Raw genomic sequence first — 20,418 nt, 5'->3', positions numbered from 1 at the left:
CTGTTCAGAACTAAACATGCTTTCATCTCCGTTACTGAGTGGATAATCCTGGAATGTAGCATGCTGTACCATAACTTCATTGTCAAGCTGTATGACAGGATCCTTTTCAAGAAAATCGTAGCACATATGAATGGTGCAAAAGGGCACAAGAGAAGAGATGCCTCAGCAAGCCCTGCTTGAGATGAGCTCAGTGGGGGTGGCTTGAAGTGAAGTAGGCGAGCCATGAAATCACGAAAGGCCTCTGATGGGAAGTTTGTGTTGAGAGAATGAAGGAAATACGTAAGGTGTAGTTTGGAAACTGGGCTTGTTAAGGTTGATGTATTTGTTAATATTTAATATTAAAAACCATGATTATTTGCATAGTACCTTACATGAACTCATGACATGATTAGAGGTGAGCAAAATATCCAAACCGGAACTACAACCGTAGAGTATCTGAATTTCAGTTCTAGGTAAAAACCGGATCCGGCTTATCTTGGATAGATTTTAATTCTAATTTTTTTGAACCAATAAGTTCTGATTTTGATTCTATTTACAAACATTTCAGAACCAGAATCGAGGGTAAGAACTGAATCATGCACAACAAGTCTCCCTTCATCATCAATTCTATCCCTGACATGTGCTTATCTAACTCTTTAAACCACGGTAAGCTTGCCTTATCTAGCTCGTTGGACCACAACAAGCCTCCCTTCTTCGACCAAAATAAAAAATTCAAATAATTAGAAGTAGGTAAAGACTACAGAAACAGCACCAGGCCAAGATTGATCTGGTTGGGAGAAGAATAACATTGAAATGGTCTTTGCCTTGCATTAAATGTCAATAATAGCAGCTTTGACAAATTCCCTTTTAACTCAAATTCGTTACTTTCTGCCCAGTTGAAAAGCTTCTTCTGCTTCTCCGTTTAATTAGAGAAAACAAAAACTTTGCTTCTTCTTTTCATACTGATGATTTTCCGGTGGGCAAATTCATTTTTGCTGTCGAAAGGATGATATAATATCTCCTTCGGAAGATGAATTGCACCAAATTTTAAACCTTCAGACAGTGAAAAGGGAAAATCGTTTTAATGAAAAATTTTACCAATCGGTTTCAGATAAAAATCAGATCCTACTTAGAATCGACCATCATTCTAATTAAGAACCTATTATACAAGAGTCTTATTTTGGTTCTAATTTTTTACTTTTTAATAAGATATCCAAAGCCGCTTACCAGTTGGTATAATATACAAAAGTATATATATATATAATTATATTTTTAAAATATAACGTGTAAGGATGGCAACGGGGAAAAGCGGGGAGAGGATGGCAACGGGGAGAGGCGAGGAGGGGATGTCAATCCCCGTCCCCGCTACGGAGATGAAAATGATTTCTTATCGTCTCTCCGCAAAGAAAAATCTCTTCTCCATCTTCGCAGGGAAAAATCTTCTTCTCGTACCCACAAAAAAAAATCTCTTTTTTTATCTTCTAAATATAATATAAATATATTAAATAATATAATTAAAATTAACCAACTATTTTAAATATCACAAATATAATATATTAACTACTTTAATATATGTAACAAAAACTTAAATAAATTTGAAAAATATAAATAATTTAAAACTATAAAAAATATATTAGTATTTTAAATAAATATATTAATATAAAATGATGAGGGTGGGGAGGGAAAGGGGCGAGGCGGAGAGGGCACACATGTATTCGCATCCCCGGTCCGTCCCCGATTATGAAGATTTTTTTCATCTCTTTTCCCATTTTTATCGGAGAATCTCCTCTCCATTAAGGTCAGAGAGGGTCGAAACCCTTAAAATCGGACCCAAATTGTCATCCCTGATAACATGGGAGTTAAAATTTTTATTATTTTATTTTTTAAAAATCCACAATTTTGGCACACACTAAGAGGTGATATTGCATGTATCATGCTATCACTTGTGTGCGTTCGAGTGTAACGATTACTTCCTAGGGTTTAGGCTTTTCCTTCTCTGCGTCTTTTTTAGTTCACCGAGTCTGAGAGAGTTCGAAATCTCTAAAAAATGTGCAAACGCTCACAAATTTCACTCTTAAAATCCATCTTCGAAAACCATTTTCGATATTCTCCAAGACCCACTTCTCCATTTCCATTCAATTCACTCTCTCAAATTTCAACTCACCCCCAACTCGGTCCCGACTTAGTCCCCTCCTCGAAGCATCAATTTTCTCCTACCTCATATTCGATAATTTCGCAAAAATCCCATCTTTCTATGCCCCAAGGAAGTCCCAGAAGCTACTACAGCACTGAGTCGGGAGCTGAGTCTGGGACCGAGTTGGACTACAACAGAGAAGTGGACATGATTAACCTGAAATTTGCAGAGGCGAGAGAGGAGATAGAAATGGCTATGGAGTCAAAGGAGACGGTGTACTTCAATGAGGAAGTTGAGTGTGCCCGAGATGCCGTGAAGGAGGTTTTGGATAGGTTTGAGGGGCTCTTGGGCAAGCTAAAAAAGAGTGAAAAGGAAGCTTTGCAGAGGTCTATGGGGCTCAAGATTGAGCAGTTGAAAGCTGAGCTTCATCAGTTGGATGATTGATTGACTCATGAGGTCAGGAAAATTTAATGTAGTGAATTAAAGATGATATTTTCACTAATAAATTTTGAGAATTCTTTTCATTGTTTTATAATTGTGATCATGCAATCTTCTTTTGATGATGCATAAATTTGTGAGATTAAATTTTTTCTTATGTGTGCTTTCTTGGATATTGGAATGTTGCATTCAATGGTGAACAGTGAACAGGTGCTTGTTTAGTTCCTTGCCTGAAAATTTTGTTAAAATGCATTCAGTTTCTGTTAATGCCACTTTAAAATGGGTCATTTTTGTTGATTTTGTGGTAGATTGTTAAATACTAGCTTCTGGTACAATGTAAATGGTTCAATTATATCAACTTGGCAAAGCTTGTATACGAATTATTTGGGGATAGTAGATTGTTTTAAATTCAAATTCAACATAATAAAAAGTAATACAATAAAACTACAAGTATAAACAATGTGCACAAACAATAACATGTAACCATATGATTGGATGTTGTTATATCTCTAATTTAAAATTACTCAATCATATGATAACATATAATTGTTTGTGCACATAGCACTACTTAAAGCAATATTGTCTGGTTGTGTTGTACCACACATCTTTTTCAAGTATTGGAATGATGAAACCTTCATCTCAAAGAACGTTAAGCCAATGGAATTGATTCTGGTTTATTTTTTGGTTCCTTTCAACTAAAAGTATGTGTTTTATATTATAAGTATCTTTGTGGGAACTTTTATTCTTACTTCCTTTGCTCCTCATTGCAGTATAACCATATTTTTACAACTTGCTACTGGTTGAATTCATGTTCTGATGGATTATGCATCGATTTTCTGTGGTTTGTCTCTTAATTTATAGTAGGTATGGTATTACTTTATTGCAAGTGAATTTACACACATGGATGCACACACAGATATTTTCGTTGGATTTAAAGTATTTGATGTCAATTTAGGCCAAAGGACTTATTATCACCCAAGGTTTGTTGAATTTCCAAATTGATATCTGTTAACTATTGAAAACTCAAATTCCCACTTATAGGCTGTTAAAATTAACAGAATCTGTCAGTTTCGAAGGTGCAATCATCATTTAACTAGTAATATATTAAAAATATTAAACTTTATCTTATTTCCCCTCTAAACCCTAAAAATTAGCAATTCTCCTCTCTCTCTCCCCCCAAAACAAAAAACGTAAGTTTTGAAAAGTTTCATTTTCTCCCAAGGGTTTTTAGTTTTCTTCCTTGCTTTTCTTCGATGACTAGAATTGGTTTTGTTCCATTGGCACTCTCTCTTCGTTTCATCAGAGTTCTCTCACTCTTGATTTAGCTTCATCCAGCGACCGATTCTTTGTTTAGACGCATCTTTGTTCATCTTCCTTAGTCTTCTTGATTCAGTACCAAAACCAATTTAGCTTCATACCGATTCAGATGCATTTGGTCTTCATGCAGACGTGTTTGGACTCTGTCTTTAGTCCTAATTTCAAACGGAACCAAACGATTAAGAAGAAAGGCAAATCGGAGCATCGAATCAGGAATGCATCTAGACAAAGGACCACTCAGAGAGCTTGAGATTTTGAACCGGGACCACCGATCAATCTAATCGATTAGTGTCGAGGAGAGAAAGAGGGGCTGACGTTGGCTCTGTCTCAGGCAAAGAAGGATGCCGAAGATGGAGGAAGAGGGTCGTTGGAAAACGATAAAAAAACTGAACCAGATTATGGGGAAACTGAAAATTTCAAAAGGCTAAGGTTTAGCTGTAAAATTGCAAAACTATAAATAGGAAACCCTAAATGCTTAGGGGAAATGTATAGGTTTTCAAACCTAAAAAAAATTAGGTTTTGGGGGAAAAATGAGATAAAATTTTAAAACTAATCGATTTGGTTAATTTTAACAGCTGACAAGTAAGTATTTGAGTTTTTGAAAGTTAGTGGATGAGAATTTGGGAAAACGGTAGACCTTTGGTGGGAATGAGTCCTCTGGCCAACAATTTACTTGTCAATCATTAGGTAGGAAAGTATTACCTTCTAAAGGACATTCTCAATTGTAGTTCAAAATCCACAGTAGATACATTTTCCACTTGAACACTGTCTCAAAAATTTTTGTGCACTATTGCGACAAAACGCCTATCCCATCCTTCCTGCCCATGGGTAACAAACGTGTATAAATCATAAATAGCATCTGAGCAACAAAATGTGACATGGGAGCTCTGTTTATCAGAAATCTAAGAATATTGGCTAGTTAAGTCATTTTAATCTATTTCAATATTTGGGTGGGTAGAGCAGATTGGTGTCTTAAAAGGTTTGTGGTGTGTCAAAAGCAGTTAATGTCTCACGTAATGACTGAGGGTTAAGTAAGAGCCTTTGGTTGATTCATTACCGGAAATATTGTATATAACTTTTAGATATTCCTGTGTTACATACTAGTATGAGCTGATTATTTTCCTCCATGGCTATTCTGCAGTGTTTGTGTCCTCTGAGCAAAATCTGCAATTGCAACAGAGCATTGTGTTTCTTGTCTGTTTATTATCGACAACTTCCATAAAGTAAGTTTTTAGTTTTGTCTTGCAAACAGCCACGATGATGACTTTGACAATATTCCGATGCAGTTTGGTAGTGTAACTCTCAGTAATAATGTAGATCATGGTGACCTAATAATCTATCTGGACGCTAACAACTGACCTTGTATTTTGCAAGCTGTGAACCTAAACCACACCATGAATCCCAGAAACTCAAAAATTGAATGTACACGTTGTTATATTGAAAATTGTTGGGAACCTTAAGGTTCATTGTGCATTTCATAAAAGCAGAAGTGAATTTGCTCAACAGCATTCTCTGAAATTATGGCTTGTGTTACATGTTTCATAGTCTTCACGAAGCTTGTTGATTTGGATGAAGGATCTTAGTAATTTTGAAGTATTTGTGATTCATGTTTTTGTCATTTTCTTGTATTGTTTCTAGCTTGAGTTGTTGTAGAAGATCATCACTAGCCCACTTCAACCTCTTTGACATTGGAAGCTGCCAATCGCATATAAGCTTGAAATGAGATTCCGAAATCGACAGACCGTTCCATGGTTTCATCAAATTCATTAATCATAAAATCGGATTTAAACTACATGTTAAGAATCCATAACAACTTAAAGACATATTGATATTCAACACATGAAACAAATTTAAACACGCTTGTATGTTAGTTTAATGTAAGCCTGAATGTGCACTTTGATTTTTTTTTTAAGAAAATAGGGAAGAAATCTTAAAGCTTGTGTTACATCAGAAAGAAAATAAGATCTCAAAAGACAAGAAAAGCCTAAGAAGCACCAGGGGAACTTTGAAAAATGGACAAGTGTGGCTGTGTGGCAAGATTGAACCTTCATTTTCATTCTTCTTTTAATTTATTTTACTGTCTACTTTAAACTCACACTAACATCAGATGTAACACTTTTAACATTTCAAAAAGAATCACCTTATTCTCATCTAAAAATTTATCAACTTCCTGCCAAAATCCTGAAGACAGCCCAATAATCCTCAAGAAATATGGTAGTGTAATTCAAGTTGAGAAAGGAAAGGTAATCTGTTCGTGTGATGTTCATGACCCTATTGCCTATTGTTCCACAGTCCCTTGGAACTATTTGTCTAGGAACATCCCCTATGAAGATGCACCAAAACTAGAGTCAAAATGTCTTCACTCTTCATTAAGTCTCCACCTTTCTCTTTTTCATTATAAATCACATGTTTCCTTTGAAACTCAACCAAACAAAAATCACCCTTTATCATACTCTCTTCATATATTTTATCTATATCAGTAACATCAATGCCCTGTCAGGTTAAGGCACTGCTCCTGGATATTGGATTTTGCTTTGTTTTGATTTTTTTTTTTTAAGGCAAAGTATGTGAAGAAGGAGAAGTGAGTAATGAGTTTGTGATTATAATCTCATGAGATCTTCTTTTTGGCTGAAAAATTAAAACAAAGTGAGGACCAAGACCAAGTGAAGTGAAGGATCATGAGAAGTGGGGAAGTCAAATCTAATGTCTGTTTTTGACATGTGGGGAGAGTGGGGGAGTAGCATGGCCCTGCTTCTTCTTGTCCCCTTTTTTCCCTGCCTCTTTGGTCCTACTTTCACCATGTTTATTTTTCGGTTGCTTTCTCAATCTTTTCCCTCCTACAGTATTTTCTCCATTTGAGCCCACATGCAACTTTTATTTTTGAGTGCTTAATTTTTGATATATTTTTCACATTGCACCTAACCAGTATTCAAGAATTTGTTTATGGGTTTTAAGCAATACTATGCATATAAACAAATTATACAAATTTATTCATATAACTTAATGTGGTGATTTAAAGTGAGAAAAAAGTAAATAATCACATAACTCAATCACAAGTTATCAACTTAGTTTGTATAGATAAGTTTGTACAATTTGTTGATACAGATAGTTTAATTCATTTGAAAATGTTTCTGAGTCTCCTGACTTCAGGCAAATATTCAGGAAATGAATAACATGAAATAGGGAACAAAAACATGGTGAAAAAGTTGCACCAGGAAAACCACAAAACAAGCAGAACACAAAAGCAAAAACATAGAGCCAAAAAAAAGAAAAAAAGGCCACATTGATGATTCTAAAACTGTACAAGATAGGCCCAAGATCACAATCTAAAGTTGCTCTTCCTCCTCTCATTTTCCTCACAACACTCTTTTTTATCTTGGGTTGAGAAAGAAAGAAACTCAATTACTGAAGTTCTTGAAAGAACAAACAAAGTAAAAGAGCCAAGAATTATAACAAAAATGACAAGAAAATCAACTTTGATTTGAGGACTGTTTCATTAGGGGTTGAGAAGTCTTGCCCCATTCTTCAGGAGGGCTCTTCACCTCCATTAACAATGCAACCACTTCCTTCATTGTCGGTCGTTCTGCTGGCGAAGAATTCACACAGAACATTGCAATGCCTAGTGTTTGAAGCATTTCTTGCACCATTTGATCAGGTAAACCTTGGAGTTTGGTATCCAGAATTGATATTGCTGGTTCAAAGCTCCCCATTTTCTTTTTGACCCATTCGACAATGTGTTGCCCATCGCCCACCTGTGACTCAACTGCACTCCGGCCACTTAAGATTTCAAGCAAAACCACTCCATAACTGTACACATCGCTCTTCTCAGTAATGTTCATAGTGTATCCATACTCTGCAATGTTGATCACACAATCTCATGTCAGGAACAGAATTTAAATAAAGTTGAATCACAATATGCAAACATGAACAAAAATTCTTAAGGATTTCCTAAAAAAGAAAGAAACGAACAAGGGACTTGCCTGGGGCAATATAACCATAAGAACCGGCTATTCTGGACATTGCATGATGGTAATTTGGGGAATTCATCAACTTTGCCAATCCAAAATCTGCCAAATAAGCCTCAAACTTGGAATCTAGAAGTATGTTATTGCACTTGACATCTCTGTGAAGAATAGCTGGAACACAGTCATGGTGGAGATATGCTAGACCCTGAGCTGAACCGACTGCAATCTTGTACCTTGTCTCCCAATCCAAGTTCCTATTCCCTTGCAACAGTTGTTGTAGATTACCATTGGAAATGTAATTGTAAAGTAGAAGCTTAACACTTTTATTGGAACAATATCCAAGGAGCTTGACAATGTTTCTATGCCTAATGTGTCCAAGAATTTGAATCTCAGCGGCAAAAGAGTCAACTGGTTCTTCATCTCTTTTTGTCTTCCAGAGCTTTTTCACTGCAATCAAATCCCCATTGGGCATTTCAGCCCTGTAGACGACCCCAGAACAGCCTTTGCCAATCACATTTTCATCTTTCAGGCAACTCAGGATGTTGTCTATAGCGAAGTTGAGCTTCTGGAATGGAATGAAAGTCCACGGATAGGAGAAATCTTCAGCTCCTGAAGTACAAGGCAATGCTCCTGATGATTTCTCCACCATGTACCTGTGATTTCGAGTAACTAAAATCCATGAAGCAATAGCAGCTATGGTTAATGAAGCCAGGATCACAGAAATCAAAGTTATAGTTTTGGCAGACTTCAATCCATTTTTTTTAATGAGACTTGACGAACAAGTAGATCCATCACTGGATACACAAAGATTGGGATTCTGAAAATACGAATTGGAAGTTAGAGTTCTGAAAAATGTGGTTACAGGAATAGGACCTGAAAAGTTATTGTAGGAAATATTCAAGGAAGTGAGACTAGCGAGGGAACTCAGAACTTTGATTCCTCCATATAGCATATTATGCGAAATATCAAGTGATTGCAACTGTGTCAAGTTAGACATTGTCTCCGGTATCTCTCCTGTAAATGTGTTCGAGCTCAAGTCCAAACTAATAGTTAAGCTTATCACATAACCAATTTCTGGTGGAATTGGACCGGATAAGCTATTATAGCTCAAATCTAACAGAGTAAGTTTCTGCAAATTCTGAAAGGATTTTGGAATTGACCCTGTAAGAAGATTGTTGTTAAGAATGAGCTTGTTCAAGTAACTGAAGTTTCCAAAACTTTCAGGAATTTCCCCTGTGAAGCTGTTTCTACTGAGATCAAGCTGTTCCAAATTCACAAGCTCCCCTAACTGAGATGGAATTTCTCCAGTGATGTAGTTATTGTGCACATCCAGTAGCTCAAGAACTGTAATATTGGCAATCTCAAAGGGTAGACCACCAGAGAAATGATTCATGTACAAATCAAGAAACACCAAGTTCTGCAACTGACCAATCTCCTTTGGAATCCGCCCTGAAAGCTGATTTTCTCCAAGCCTCAATCTCACAAGTGACTGACAATTTGCAACACTTCGCGGCAATTGTCCAGATAATGAATTCCCTAGAAGCAGAAGTTTACTCAGCTTCCTCAAGCTGAAAATCTCCTCTGGAATTGACCCGGTAAGCTTGTTCCTTGAAAGATCAAGTGCATATAGCTCTGTGCAGTTGCCGAAAGAGGATGGTATGGTTCCAGACACCGCATTACCCCACAAGAAAAAGCTCTGCAAATACTTCAACTTACCAACCTGCCATGGAATAACACCTGATAATTGATTTTTATCTAGCTGCAGAGCCATTAAGCTCGAACAGTTACTCAACTGCCACGGAATCAAGCCAGTGAGCATATTATCAGACATGTGAAGTTGCTCAAGAACCCCTAGCTTCCCCAAGTCACCAGGAATTTCACCAGAAAGATCATTAGCAGAAGCATCAAGCACAACAAGTGCTGAACAATTTGACAACTCGGCTGGAAACAGTCCAGACATAGCATTGCCCCATATAAGCAAACTAGTAAGTTTCTGCAACTTACCCAGTTGAGGAGGTATTGAACCAGAGAGCTTATTCATATGCAAATACAAGTTTCTCAATTCCATACAGAGGCCAAGTTCAGGAGGTATTGAACCAAAAATCTCAGTATCATAAAGAGCTAAAGTTTGAAGATTGACTAAGTTGCCAAATGTTGGAGGAATCACACCAGAGAGGCCAGTGGCTGCAGCTCCAAATGTGGTGAGGTTTGTGAGTAGTCCAAGCTGTGGAGGAATCTCTCCTGTTAAATATGGATTGCCCCCAATTCTAAATTCTTGAAGAGAAACAAGAGACCCCAATTGAGATGGGATTGAACCATTAAGTAGATTGTCTTGTAAGCAAAAGATTTGCAGTGAAGTGAGGTTGGCAAGCTGAGGAGGGATTCTACCGGAAAGTCTATGATAGAGGCCTAATTACCAAAGTTTATTTTCGTAGGCCCAAGAAGAGATTAGAGGAAGCAGACCCAAATTCAGAAGAAAGGATGAAACTCTCAGCTGAAGACTCAAGGATGGATCTGATGGAGGGCAAACTGGGAATGACAGAAGCTGATCTGGAGCAGAATAAGCTTGGCCATTCAGCTGTGACCACTTGGCAGCCTATCAGTGGGCAGGAGGCAGAATTCGGTTAAGGAGGCTCATGCTTTTATAGAGCAGCAGAAAAAGGAGACGGAGCCTGGTTTTTTGTTATGAAAATGATGTACTGAAGTTTGTTAAGAAGGAGGAGGGGTCTGGCTCTCAAATTCCAGAATTATTCAGTGTCCATTTATTTTGTTTGTTCCAGTTTATTTTCCTTTAGTTTCATTGTTCTGTTGTTGCTTGAGTTGAGTTGAGAAACATTGGTGTAAACATTAGCATTGACGAATGAATGAATTTCAGATTGGAATGCTATTTCTATTGAATTGATTGAGTTTGTTACATTGACTGAGTATACATTATACAAAATAGAGGCGGCCTGCTGAGGTCCAAAACATTACAGGATCTTCTTTTCACTTAATTCTGCCAAGAGACATTGAAGCTGGAGCAGCAGGGAACTTGACCTGAACAGGTACGCAACAAACTTGGTATCAGAGCCGTTGGTGCTGGGTTATGGTAAAAACCAGAATGGAGGGGAGAGTGAAAGATTTAGAAGAAAACCTTAAAAGCCTAACGGAAAAGGTGACCATTATGGATGAAAGATTTGTAAATTCAGAACACCAAACAACTTTTCGGTTTGACAAGCTTGATGAAAATTTGCACGAGATAAGACAACTTCTGCTGAAGGATACAAAGGGGAAGGACAACGAAACAGTAGTGACACCTACTGTCACCCAAGAACCACCGCAATTTTTTTCAGAACCATTGAACACTGGAGCAAACTTTGGGTTTCAGCAGCCGATTCCTCCACCACAGCAGCCTCCCTACCCACACAGCGCTGGTGTAGCGTTTGGAGAATCATCTAGAAACCATCGACCACCGCGTTACGCTGCTCCGGAGACGACGAATCGGCGTGACCATTATCACCGAAAATTGGAGATGCCTCTGTTCAGTGGAGTGGACTCATGGGGGTGGGCAGCCAAGGTCGAGCGCTATTTCCAGATGAACGGCATGGACGAACGGGAACGTTTGGCGGCAGTGATGTTTTGTTTGGAAGGGGAGGCGTTGAGTTGGTTTCAGTTCAGGGAGCTCTGGAGGCCATTTCGTGAATGGAGGGAGGTGAAGGAGGAGCTTCTTCTGCGATTCGGATCAACACAGCACCGGACGCCCTACGAACAGATTATCTTGCATCGGCAGACGGGAACGGTGGCCGAGTACAGATCGCGTTTCGAACAGCTGGTGGCAATGCTTCCGTCGGCACCAGCAGAGTGGGTGCGAGGAGCCTTCACCGCCGGACTGAAACACCGAATTCAGGCCGAGCTTCGTCTCCAAGCACCGGCGGATCTTTTCACCTTGATGCAGCAGGCGGCTGATATAGAAGAAAGGGACCGGGTCGTGCACGGGCCGGATTGGGACCCGGATCCAACAAGGGCAGCCCAAGCCTTTGCAACTCCATCCAGTTTTCAACCCAGCCCAAGCCCATTTCCTTCTTCCTTTAATACACAGCCCAACCACAAAATTTCTGCCTCCTGCCCAGTCCACCCAAACGCGTTTTCCACAGCAGCTTCGTCTCTTGTTTCAAACCACACCAGTCCACACTATCAGCCACCCACCCAAACCGCTCCAACACCCAATCCAACTCATAAGCCCGCCCATCAACCTGACCCATACCCATTCCACCGACCCGACTCAGGCCATAATTTCCCACCCACGCTTTCGACTTCCCAGACACATTCCTCTAATATTTCAGCCCCAAATTCAGCCCCACCTTCGACGCTTTCTTCCGTCGTTCCACCAAATCTCCCACCATCAGAAGCTATCCATCACTCTCCCCATACACCTCCTACACCCAACCAGCCACCAATTCCTTTTTCTCCTCGGTTCAACTCGTTCAGTCGCCGCCCTAACCTAACTTCCAGACCGGAATACCCACGCCTCTCCCAATCTGAAATTCAGACCCGCATAGCGCAAGGCTTGTGCTTCAAGTGTGCAGGCAAGTTCGGTCCGAACCATCAGTGCCCCTTCAAACAACTCCGTTTGATGCTTTGTGATGAAGATGAACAGGACCCAACGGAATTTTCGGAAGACGCCAGCCAACTCAAGCTCCGAAACAGTGAGGAGATGGAGCTTTCCCGTCACTCTGTTGCTGGTATCAGTACTCCTAAGACGTTGAAATTTTTGGGCAAAATTCACACTTCCCCTGTCATCATTCTGGTGGATTCCGGTGCTTCCCACAGCTTCATTTCTCAACAATTGGTCAACAAATTGCAGCTTCCATGCTCACCAACAACCTTCCAAGTGATCATCGGAAATGGAAGTTCGGTCGCCGGCGGAGAGAAGTGTCCAGGCGTTGAGCTACTGTTACCAGAGATGAAATTTCTTCACGACTACTTTGTTTTCCCGTTGGGCAACGTGGATGTCATTCTTGGTGTGGATTGGCTAGCCACTTTGGGCGTTATTAAAAGCAATTGGCAGGACCTCACTATGGTGTTCCACTGGGAAGGGCGGAAAATTACACTTCAGGGGGATCCTTCATTAGTCACCCAAGAAACTTCTCTTAAGGCTGTTTCGAAATCACTTAAAATGGGTACCCATTGCTATTGGATTCAGTTAGCTGCCTCAGAAAATATTTCAGAAGAGCCTCCAGAAGCAGTTCAGAGAATTCTGGTAAATTTCCAACATTTGTTTGAGGAGCCCATGGGGTTACCGCCATGCCGAAAACATGATCATGCCATCCGTTTGTTTGATGGAGTCGCACCGCCTAACGTCCGACCTTATCGGTATCCTCATCACCAGAAGACTGAAATTGAGAGACAGGTTCGTGAAATGCTTCATGCTGGAATTATTCGCCCAAGCCACAGCCCATTCTCCAGCCCTGTTCTCCTGGTGCAAAAGAAGGACGGTGGCTGGCGTTTCTGCGTTGACTACCGCGCCCTCAACAAAATTACCATTCCAGATAAGTTTCCTATTCCTGCTATAGATGAGCTGTTAGATGAATTATCTGGTGCTACAATCTTCACCAAACTTGATTTGAAATCTGGCTACCATCAAATCAGAATTATTGATTCTGATGTTGAGAAAACAGCTTTCCGGACACATAACGGCCATTACGAGTTTCTGGTCATGCCCTTCGGCCTGTCCAACGCCCCTGCCACTTTTCAGGCCCTCATGAATGAAGTCTTTCGGGCCCATTTACGGCAGTTTATTCTTGTCTTTTTTGATGATATTTTGATTTACAGCAGCACCTTATCTGCTCACTTGCATCATCTCAGTTTAGCTTTGCAGCTTCTTTCCGACCATCACCTACTCTTGAACAGAAAAAAATGTTCCTTTGGGGTTTCTCGCTTGGAGTATTTGGGCCACATAATTTCAGCTGAGGGTGTAGCTGCTGATCCTCAGAAAATTCAGTGTATGATTGATTGGCCGCGACCTCGCGATATTACGGCACTTCGAGGGTTCTTGGGACTTACAGGCTATTACCGCCGCTTTGTACGCCACTATGGACAAATTGCAGCCCCATTGACACAGCTGTTGAAAAAGAACTCCTTCCACTGGAATGAAGACTCTACAGTAGCATTCGAGAGGTTGAAGACAGCCATGACTACTGTTCCAGTTCTTGCCATGCCTGATTTTACCCAGCCTTTTCTAGTTGAGACGGATGCTTCGTCCATAGGCGTCGGGGCTGTTCTCATGCAGGGGGGTAGGCCTATTTCTTTTATGAGTCAGGCTCTCTCCCCTAGAAACAAAGTAAAGTCAGTTTATGAACGTGAATTAATGGCCATTGTCTTAGCCTTGCAAAAGTGGCGTCATTATCTATTGGGGAAGCATTTTATTGTCCGCACTGATCAGAAGAGTTTGAAACATTTAATGGATCAAACCATCATTAGTGGAGAGCAACAACGATGGGTGATGAAACTACTTGGTTTCGATTTTGAAATTCAGTATCGTCCGGGAATGGAGAATAAAGCAGCTGATGCCTTGTCCAGGTTACCAGAAGCCTCTCTTTCTTTACACTCCATTTCAGCCGGCCATTGGATCGAGGGGGAAGTGATTGATCAAGAGGTTCGCTCCGACAGCCGGTATAAACAAATCATTCAGCAGCTCCTCCAGGACCCCTCCAGCCACGCCAACTTCTTATTAAAGAATGGCACTCTATTCTACAAAAACAGGTTGGTGATGCTTTCCTCTTCTGCCCTACTTCCAGCCTTGCTTCGGGAATTCCATTCTTCACCTTTCGGTGGCCATTCAGGGTTTTTTCGCACTTACAAGAAAATAACAGCAGTTTTTTTTTGGATTGGCATGAAAAAGTGTATTAGGGATTTTGTAGCCCACTGTGAAATCTGCCAAAGAAACAAATATCAAGCCATGAGTCCTGCAGGCCTCTTACAGCCTCTTCCCATCCCTGATAAAGTTTGGGAGGACATATCTATGGACTTCATTGGGGGTCTTCCACGAACGAAAAAGGGAGATACCATTTTGGTGGTAGTGGACCGCTTGACCAAATACAGCCATTTCCTTGTGCTCTCCCACCCGTATACGGCCAAAGAGGTGGCTGCCTTATTTGGTAAAGAGATAGTTAGGCTTCATGGTTACCCGCGTTCGATCGTGTCGGATCGTGATCGCCTATTTATGAGTCAATTCTGGGGGGAGCTTTTTCGTTCCGTGGGTACAACTCTCAAGTTCAGCAGTGCATATCATCCACAATCTGACGGTCAAACTGAAATTGTCAACCGTGGCCTTGAAACATATCTCCGATGCTTTTGCTCTCAACAACCAAAGGATTGGGTTAAATGGATCACTTGGGCGGAGTATTGGTATAATACCACTTTCCATAGTTCTCTTGGGATGACTCCTTTCAAGGCTTTATATGGGAGAGATCCCCCAACGCTCTTTCGGTGGGGTTCCGAAGCCTCCAAAATAGATGAGGTTGGCGCTTTTCTACAGCAAAGAGATGCCATTCTGCTTGAGTTGAAACAGCAGCTCCATAAAGCCCAAGATAGGATGAAACGTCAAGCCGATTTGAAACGTCGCGAGCTCCACTTTGAAGTTGGTGAGCAAGTGTTCCTTAAAATTCAGCCTTACCGTTTTAGGACTCTTGCTAAGAAGCTCAATGAAAAATTGAGCCCTCGCTTCTACGGCCCTTATGTCATCCTTGAAAAAATTGGTGCGGTTGCCTACCGTCTTGCTTTACCTTCCACAAGCAAAATCCATCCGGTTTTCCATGTGTCACAGTTAAAAAGGGTCTTAGGGGCTGCTATACAGCCACAACCTCTGCCTGGCTGCCTTTCGGGGGACTTAGAATTGCAATTACAGCCGGAAGCTTTATTGGATACTCGTTATTCAAAAACTGGTCACTTGCAGGTCCTCATCAAATGGCATTCTCTTCCGGACTGTGAGAACTCTTGGGAGGATTACATCGCTTTACGGGACTGTTTTCCCGAATTTCACCTTGAGGACAAGGTGCGTCTCCGTGGGGGGGGTATTGATAGAGGCCTAATTACCAAAGTTTATTTTCGTAGGCCCAAGAAGAGATTAGAGGAAGCAGACCCAAATTCAGAAGAAAGGATGAAACTCTCAGCTGAAGACTCAAGGATGGATCTGATGGAGGGCAAACTGGGAATGACAGAAGCTGATCTGGAGCAGAATAAGCTTGGCCATTCAGCTGTGACCACTTGGCAGCCTATCAGTGGGCAGGAGGCAGAATTCGGTTAAGGAGGCTCATGCTTTTATAGAGCAGCAGAAAAAGGAGACGGAGCCTGGTTTTTTGTTATGAAAATGATGTACTGAAGTTTGTTAAGAAGGAGGAGGGGTCTGGCTCTCAAATTCCAGAATTATTCAGTGTCCATTTATTTTGTTTGTTCCAGTTTATTTTCCTTTAGTTTCATTGTTCTGTTGTTGCTTGAGTTGAGTTGAGAAACATTGGTGTAAACATTAGCATTGACGAATGAATGAATTTCAGATTGGAATGCTATTTCTATTGAATTGATTGAGTTTGTTACATTGACTGAGTATACATTATACAAAATAGAGGCGGCCTGCTGAGGTCCAAAACATTACAGGATCTTCTTTTCACTTAATTCTGCCAAGAGACATTGAAGCTGGAGCAGCAGGGAACTTGACCTGAACAGGTACGCAACAGTCTATTGGAGTTCAGAAAAAGGAACTGAAGCAATGAGAGCTGGCCGAGCTCTGGAGGAATGGAGCCAATGAGGGAGTTTGAAGAGAGGTCTAGAAGGCGCAAATTAGTGAGTTGGCCAAAAGAAGGAGGAATGGTGCCTGAAATGTTGGTGGAGGAGAGATTGAGGAGTTGAAGAGAAGAGAGAGAGCAGAGTTGTGGAGGTAAAAAAGACAAATTCAGGAAAGTGTTTGGTAAAGAGAGGGAGATAACTCTGCTCTGAGGAGAACATGTAATGCCTTGCCATGAACATGGTGTTGAGCTTGAAGGGTCCCATGAAGAGAGGATTGAAGAGGCTGCTTTTGCAGAAGGACCAGCCGATGAGGGAAGAGAAAGAAGAGCCTCTCCATCAGGAGAAAGTGAAGAAACCAAAATGTTGGTTGAAAACAAAAACAAGAATGAGGAAAACAAGAGAGAAGAAGAAGCCATAGAAATTAACAAAAACAAAAACCAAAAAAGGAAAAACTTTGATAACTAATCAAGTTTTAAGAAATGGGGTTGATAAGAAAATGAAGGTTAATGTAATGGTGGAAATCTTGGTAACAGTGAAGAAGATGGTGAAAGTCCACTCTTGGAGACAGCATGCATGTGAAAGAGATAAATGAGAATGCTTAAGCTTCACACTAAATAGTTGAACCCAAAACTCAAACTTCACAGAAACAAAACAAACATTTCATGATTTCATCTTTAACCTTCAATCTTCAACCTTTCATAAATCATCAATGGAAGTTTCTGATAAACAGAAACTAAAATAGCAAAAAAAGCTGCGCCCTTCTATTTATCAAGCTCAATGAATGCCTGCATGGAACTCCATTTTCATGGTCATACATAACATGAAATGGATACACAGAAAGAAGGAGAATGGGTTCAGAACTGGGTGCCGGCGTCGGCGGCGGCAGTAACGGTGGTGGTGGCAGACTTTGAGAGTGGAGGTTGGGAGTGTGTGAGTTTTTGAGTTGAGAGTGAGAGTTGGTGGAGGTGGGGAGGGGAGGGAATTGAACTGAATTGCTTTGTCTTTCTAGTTAAATACTTAATTAAGATTTTTAATTGAGTGATTAAGGGGCCATGCCCTTTGCTTTCTATTTTATTTTATTTTAGTAATTAATTATTTAATATTTCTTTTTTAATGGCCTAAGTTGCCCATTGTTTTGTTATCCAGTGAAGAAGCTTTGCAATGTTTTTGGTACTTGTCCCTGGATTTCTTTCTGCATCCATGTGGGTTCCACTGAATTTGAGGATCTGGTGGTTGAGGTTTAATCTCTGTAAAACTATATAATTTATCCGACGTTCAGGGTTTGTCCTCAACCGGGTAATCTCTTGTAGCATAAATTCGATTGTTATCATTTAATTTAAGTGATGTGGGTAAAGAATAAATAAATAAATGTTGAATTACTTAATATTTGTCACTAAATAATTTAATATAATTAATTTATTCTATATAATTATTGCAGACATTCAATATCTAACAATGTCGGTTATTTTATAAGAATTCTACATGTTAATTCAAACGAAAAAGAACTAAATATTATAAATTCAATTCAAATTTATACTAAATTTGGTTCAAATAGACTCTAATTTGATGAATAAGCTTTTCCCATTGCTCTTTTGAGAGTAGAAATGATAATTTTGACTTGAATTTAAGGCCTTTGACCCATTACTATTTAATGTTTTTTGATAAAAATAAGACAGAGGATAGGAATGAAAATAAAAAATATCTCCATAATCGAAGACGGGTTGAGGATAGGGATATATGTATATCCCCTCCTCGACTCGCCCTATCCCCGCCTCCGTCCATTTATATTAATATATTTACTTAATATACTAACATATTTTTATAGTTTTAGGTTATTTGTGTTTTTAAAATTTATTTATGTTTTTTGTTATGTAAATTAAAGTAGTTAACATATATTATTTGTCGCATTTGAAATAACAAATTAGTTTTAATTTTGTTGTTTAATATATTTATATTATGTTTAAATGACACGAAAATGAGATTTTTTTTATAGATATGGGGACAAAAAAAAGATTTTCCTTTTCACGGATAGGGGATGAAAATTTTTTGTTGTTCCTGTAACAAAACGAATCAAAAATAAAGATTGATATTTTTTATAGGAATAGAATAAAAAATAAGATATTTAGTCTCTATCCTTCCCATTGTCATCCTTACTAGTGTGTGGGTGCATTGGGAAAGGAAGAGTTTTGATGATAATAGGTTAGCTTGCCATGGGGGATTGTGAAAGGTATTAAAGGTGTGTTACTCAGGGAAAACAAAGCAAACAATTTTAATTTCATATATTTCTATTTTCATTATTATTTTTTATTACATAAACTATACGGCCTTAAACGTGGGATGTGTCATATTATTTCAAGGGTGGCGTGAAGATAGAGAAAAGTTTCATTGGAGCATCTTATAGTGTTTGTTCACCCCTCATACTTTCAAATATACATTATGATCCCCTTCATTTTGCTACTTTTAAGAAGTGGGTTTGAATGAAAACTATCATTTTTAGACTTGATGAGCAAGTGGGTCAAATTGGGTGCAAATAAAGTAGGTATATATTAAAAACGAGTCAAGTTATATAAGTAATAATTTTTAAAATTCATATTCAACCCTAAAAGCATAGGTTAATCCATACGTTACTCGTTAATATTAATATCTTATTATTTTTCTTTTATTTTTTATTATTTTAATATATTTTTTATAATTCTTAATATTTTTCTTTCAAAATACAAAAGTATGTAAAATTAATCCTTAGAAGGATGTGACAATAATTTCACTAATAATTTTACCGTGATTTACATTGGCTAAGTGTGTAGGATGTAACAATAATCAATCCTTAGAAGCATAGGGGGCATTATGAAAGAAATTAAGAACTTTGACAGTGAAATTACTTGAAATAACCGAGGCAGAGGAAGTGGGTTTGTTTCGGGAGTGGAGATTTTAATTTGATTTGGGGAATAAATTAGGGCACAATTAACGATTAGGGTTTCACTCTTTTGTTTCAATTTAGGCAGCCGCACCATCTCAGCTCATTTCATTCACCAAATATTTCAATATTTTATGCAATTTATTATTATTTTATGATAATGTTGTCACCCATGTCATAATGCAATTCAATTCCTAAGCTGGAAGCATCATTAACTCTTGCATTAGTGATTAATAAATTGCTTAAAGATATAGTTTTTATTAATCAATAGATGCTTAAATGAAATAATCAATGAGGAAATTTTATTTTGGAATGAGATCTCAAGTAGTTTCTTTTCGAATACACAAATACATACGTATTTATGTATATTATAATATGACTGAGTATTATTTTATTTTTAATTCAAAAGTATTCAATTATATGATTACACATAAACATATAGTTTTATTAATATTTAATTACTATTATTATTATCATTATTATTATATATATATTAATAATAAAATAAATATTTTGTTTATGCGTACTTCTACATAATCAATTTGATGATATCCACTTGGGTTTGACTATAGTTTGACTTAGGATTCCATTGTTTTTTCTCTCTGTTTCTCTTAAGAAATTAATTATCATTAATGAGTTATTGAATTGTCAAGCATAAATTATGAATTAATTAATGGGTAACAAGAATAAAATATGAAGATACTTGGGGCATGTCTTGAATTGGAGGAGCCAAGCCAAGCCAGCTACAATTCCGCAAGCATATCAAGATGAGTGCTTTATTAATCTATAAGGCCAAAAGACTTGTTACTACCCGAAGTTAGGTATAATCTTAAACTCTTATCATCTAATTTTTAAAAATTTAAAGTCTTATCTATAAACAAAATTCTATTAAATTTTCAGATAAAGTTAAG

At 38.7% G+C, this 20,418-nt stretch overlaps 3 protein-coding genes across 4 annotated transcripts; 2 read left to right on the top strand and 1 right to left on the bottom strand.

Moving 5' to 3' along the window:
- Positions 1-1,905: 1,905 nt before the first annotated feature.
- Positions 1,906-5,386, top strand: LOC123228971 (embryogenesis-like protein). Of its 2 annotated transcripts, XR_006504770.1 has the most exons (3): positions 1,906-2,569; positions 3,322-3,415; positions 5,010-5,386. XR_006504770.1 is itself a non-coding variant. In XM_044654506.1 (2 exons), exon 1 carries the CDS (start codon positions 2,027-2,029, stop codon positions 2,555-2,557), a length of 531 nt encoding a protein of 176 aa, XP_044510441.1. In that variant the 5' UTR covers positions 1,906-2,026; the 3' UTR covers positions 2,558-2,569; positions 5,010-5,386. The 2 variants fall into 2 exon arrangements, 1 of the variants encoding a protein (XP_044510441.1); XM_044654506.1 differs by lacking the exon at positions 3,322-3,415.
- Positions 5,387-6,914: 1,528 nt separating this feature from the next.
- LOC123229421 (LRR receptor-like serine/threonine-protein kinase RGI5) lies at positions 6,915-16,955 on the bottom strand (the record flags this gene model as incomplete). The annotated part of the gene is made up of 3 exons (XM_044655220.1): positions 6,915-7,721; positions 7,864-10,229; positions 16,543-16,955. Coding segments are annotated over 3 exons (3,162 nt in total), but the record flags the coding sequence as incomplete, so codon positions are not given.
- On the top strand, positions 10,229-16,387 carry LOC123229420. Its single transcript, XM_044655219.1, has one exon. The coding sequence runs from the start codon at positions 10,919-10,921 to the stop codon at positions 16,115-16,117; it is 5,199 nt and encodes a 1,732-aa protein (XP_044511154.1). The 5' UTR covers positions 10,229-10,918; the 3' UTR covers positions 16,118-16,387.
- Positions 16,956-20,418: the final 3,463 nt, after the last annotated feature.

The sequence above is a fragment of the Mangifera indica genome, chromosome 11, assembly GCF_011075055.1.
Source record: "Mangifera indica cultivar Alphonso chromosome 11, CATAS_Mindica_2.1, whole genome shotgun sequence".
NCBI lineage: Eukaryota > Viridiplantae > Streptophyta > Magnoliopsida > Sapindales > Anacardiaceae > Mangifera > Mangifera indica.
The sequence above is the reverse complement of the archived record's forward strand: the minus strand, read 5'-3'. Positions and strand labels throughout refer to the sequence as shown.

What these genes read in the sequence shown, in the direction of transcription:
- LOC123229420 (XM_044655219.1), top strand. Translation starts at nt 10,919, where the DNA reads ATGGTAAAAACCAGAATGGAGGGGAGAGTGAAAGATTTAGAAGAAAAC.
- LOC123228971 (XM_044654506.1), top strand. Translation starts at nt 2,027, where the DNA reads ATGTGCAAACGCTCACAAATTTCACTCTTAAAATCCATCTTCGAAAAC.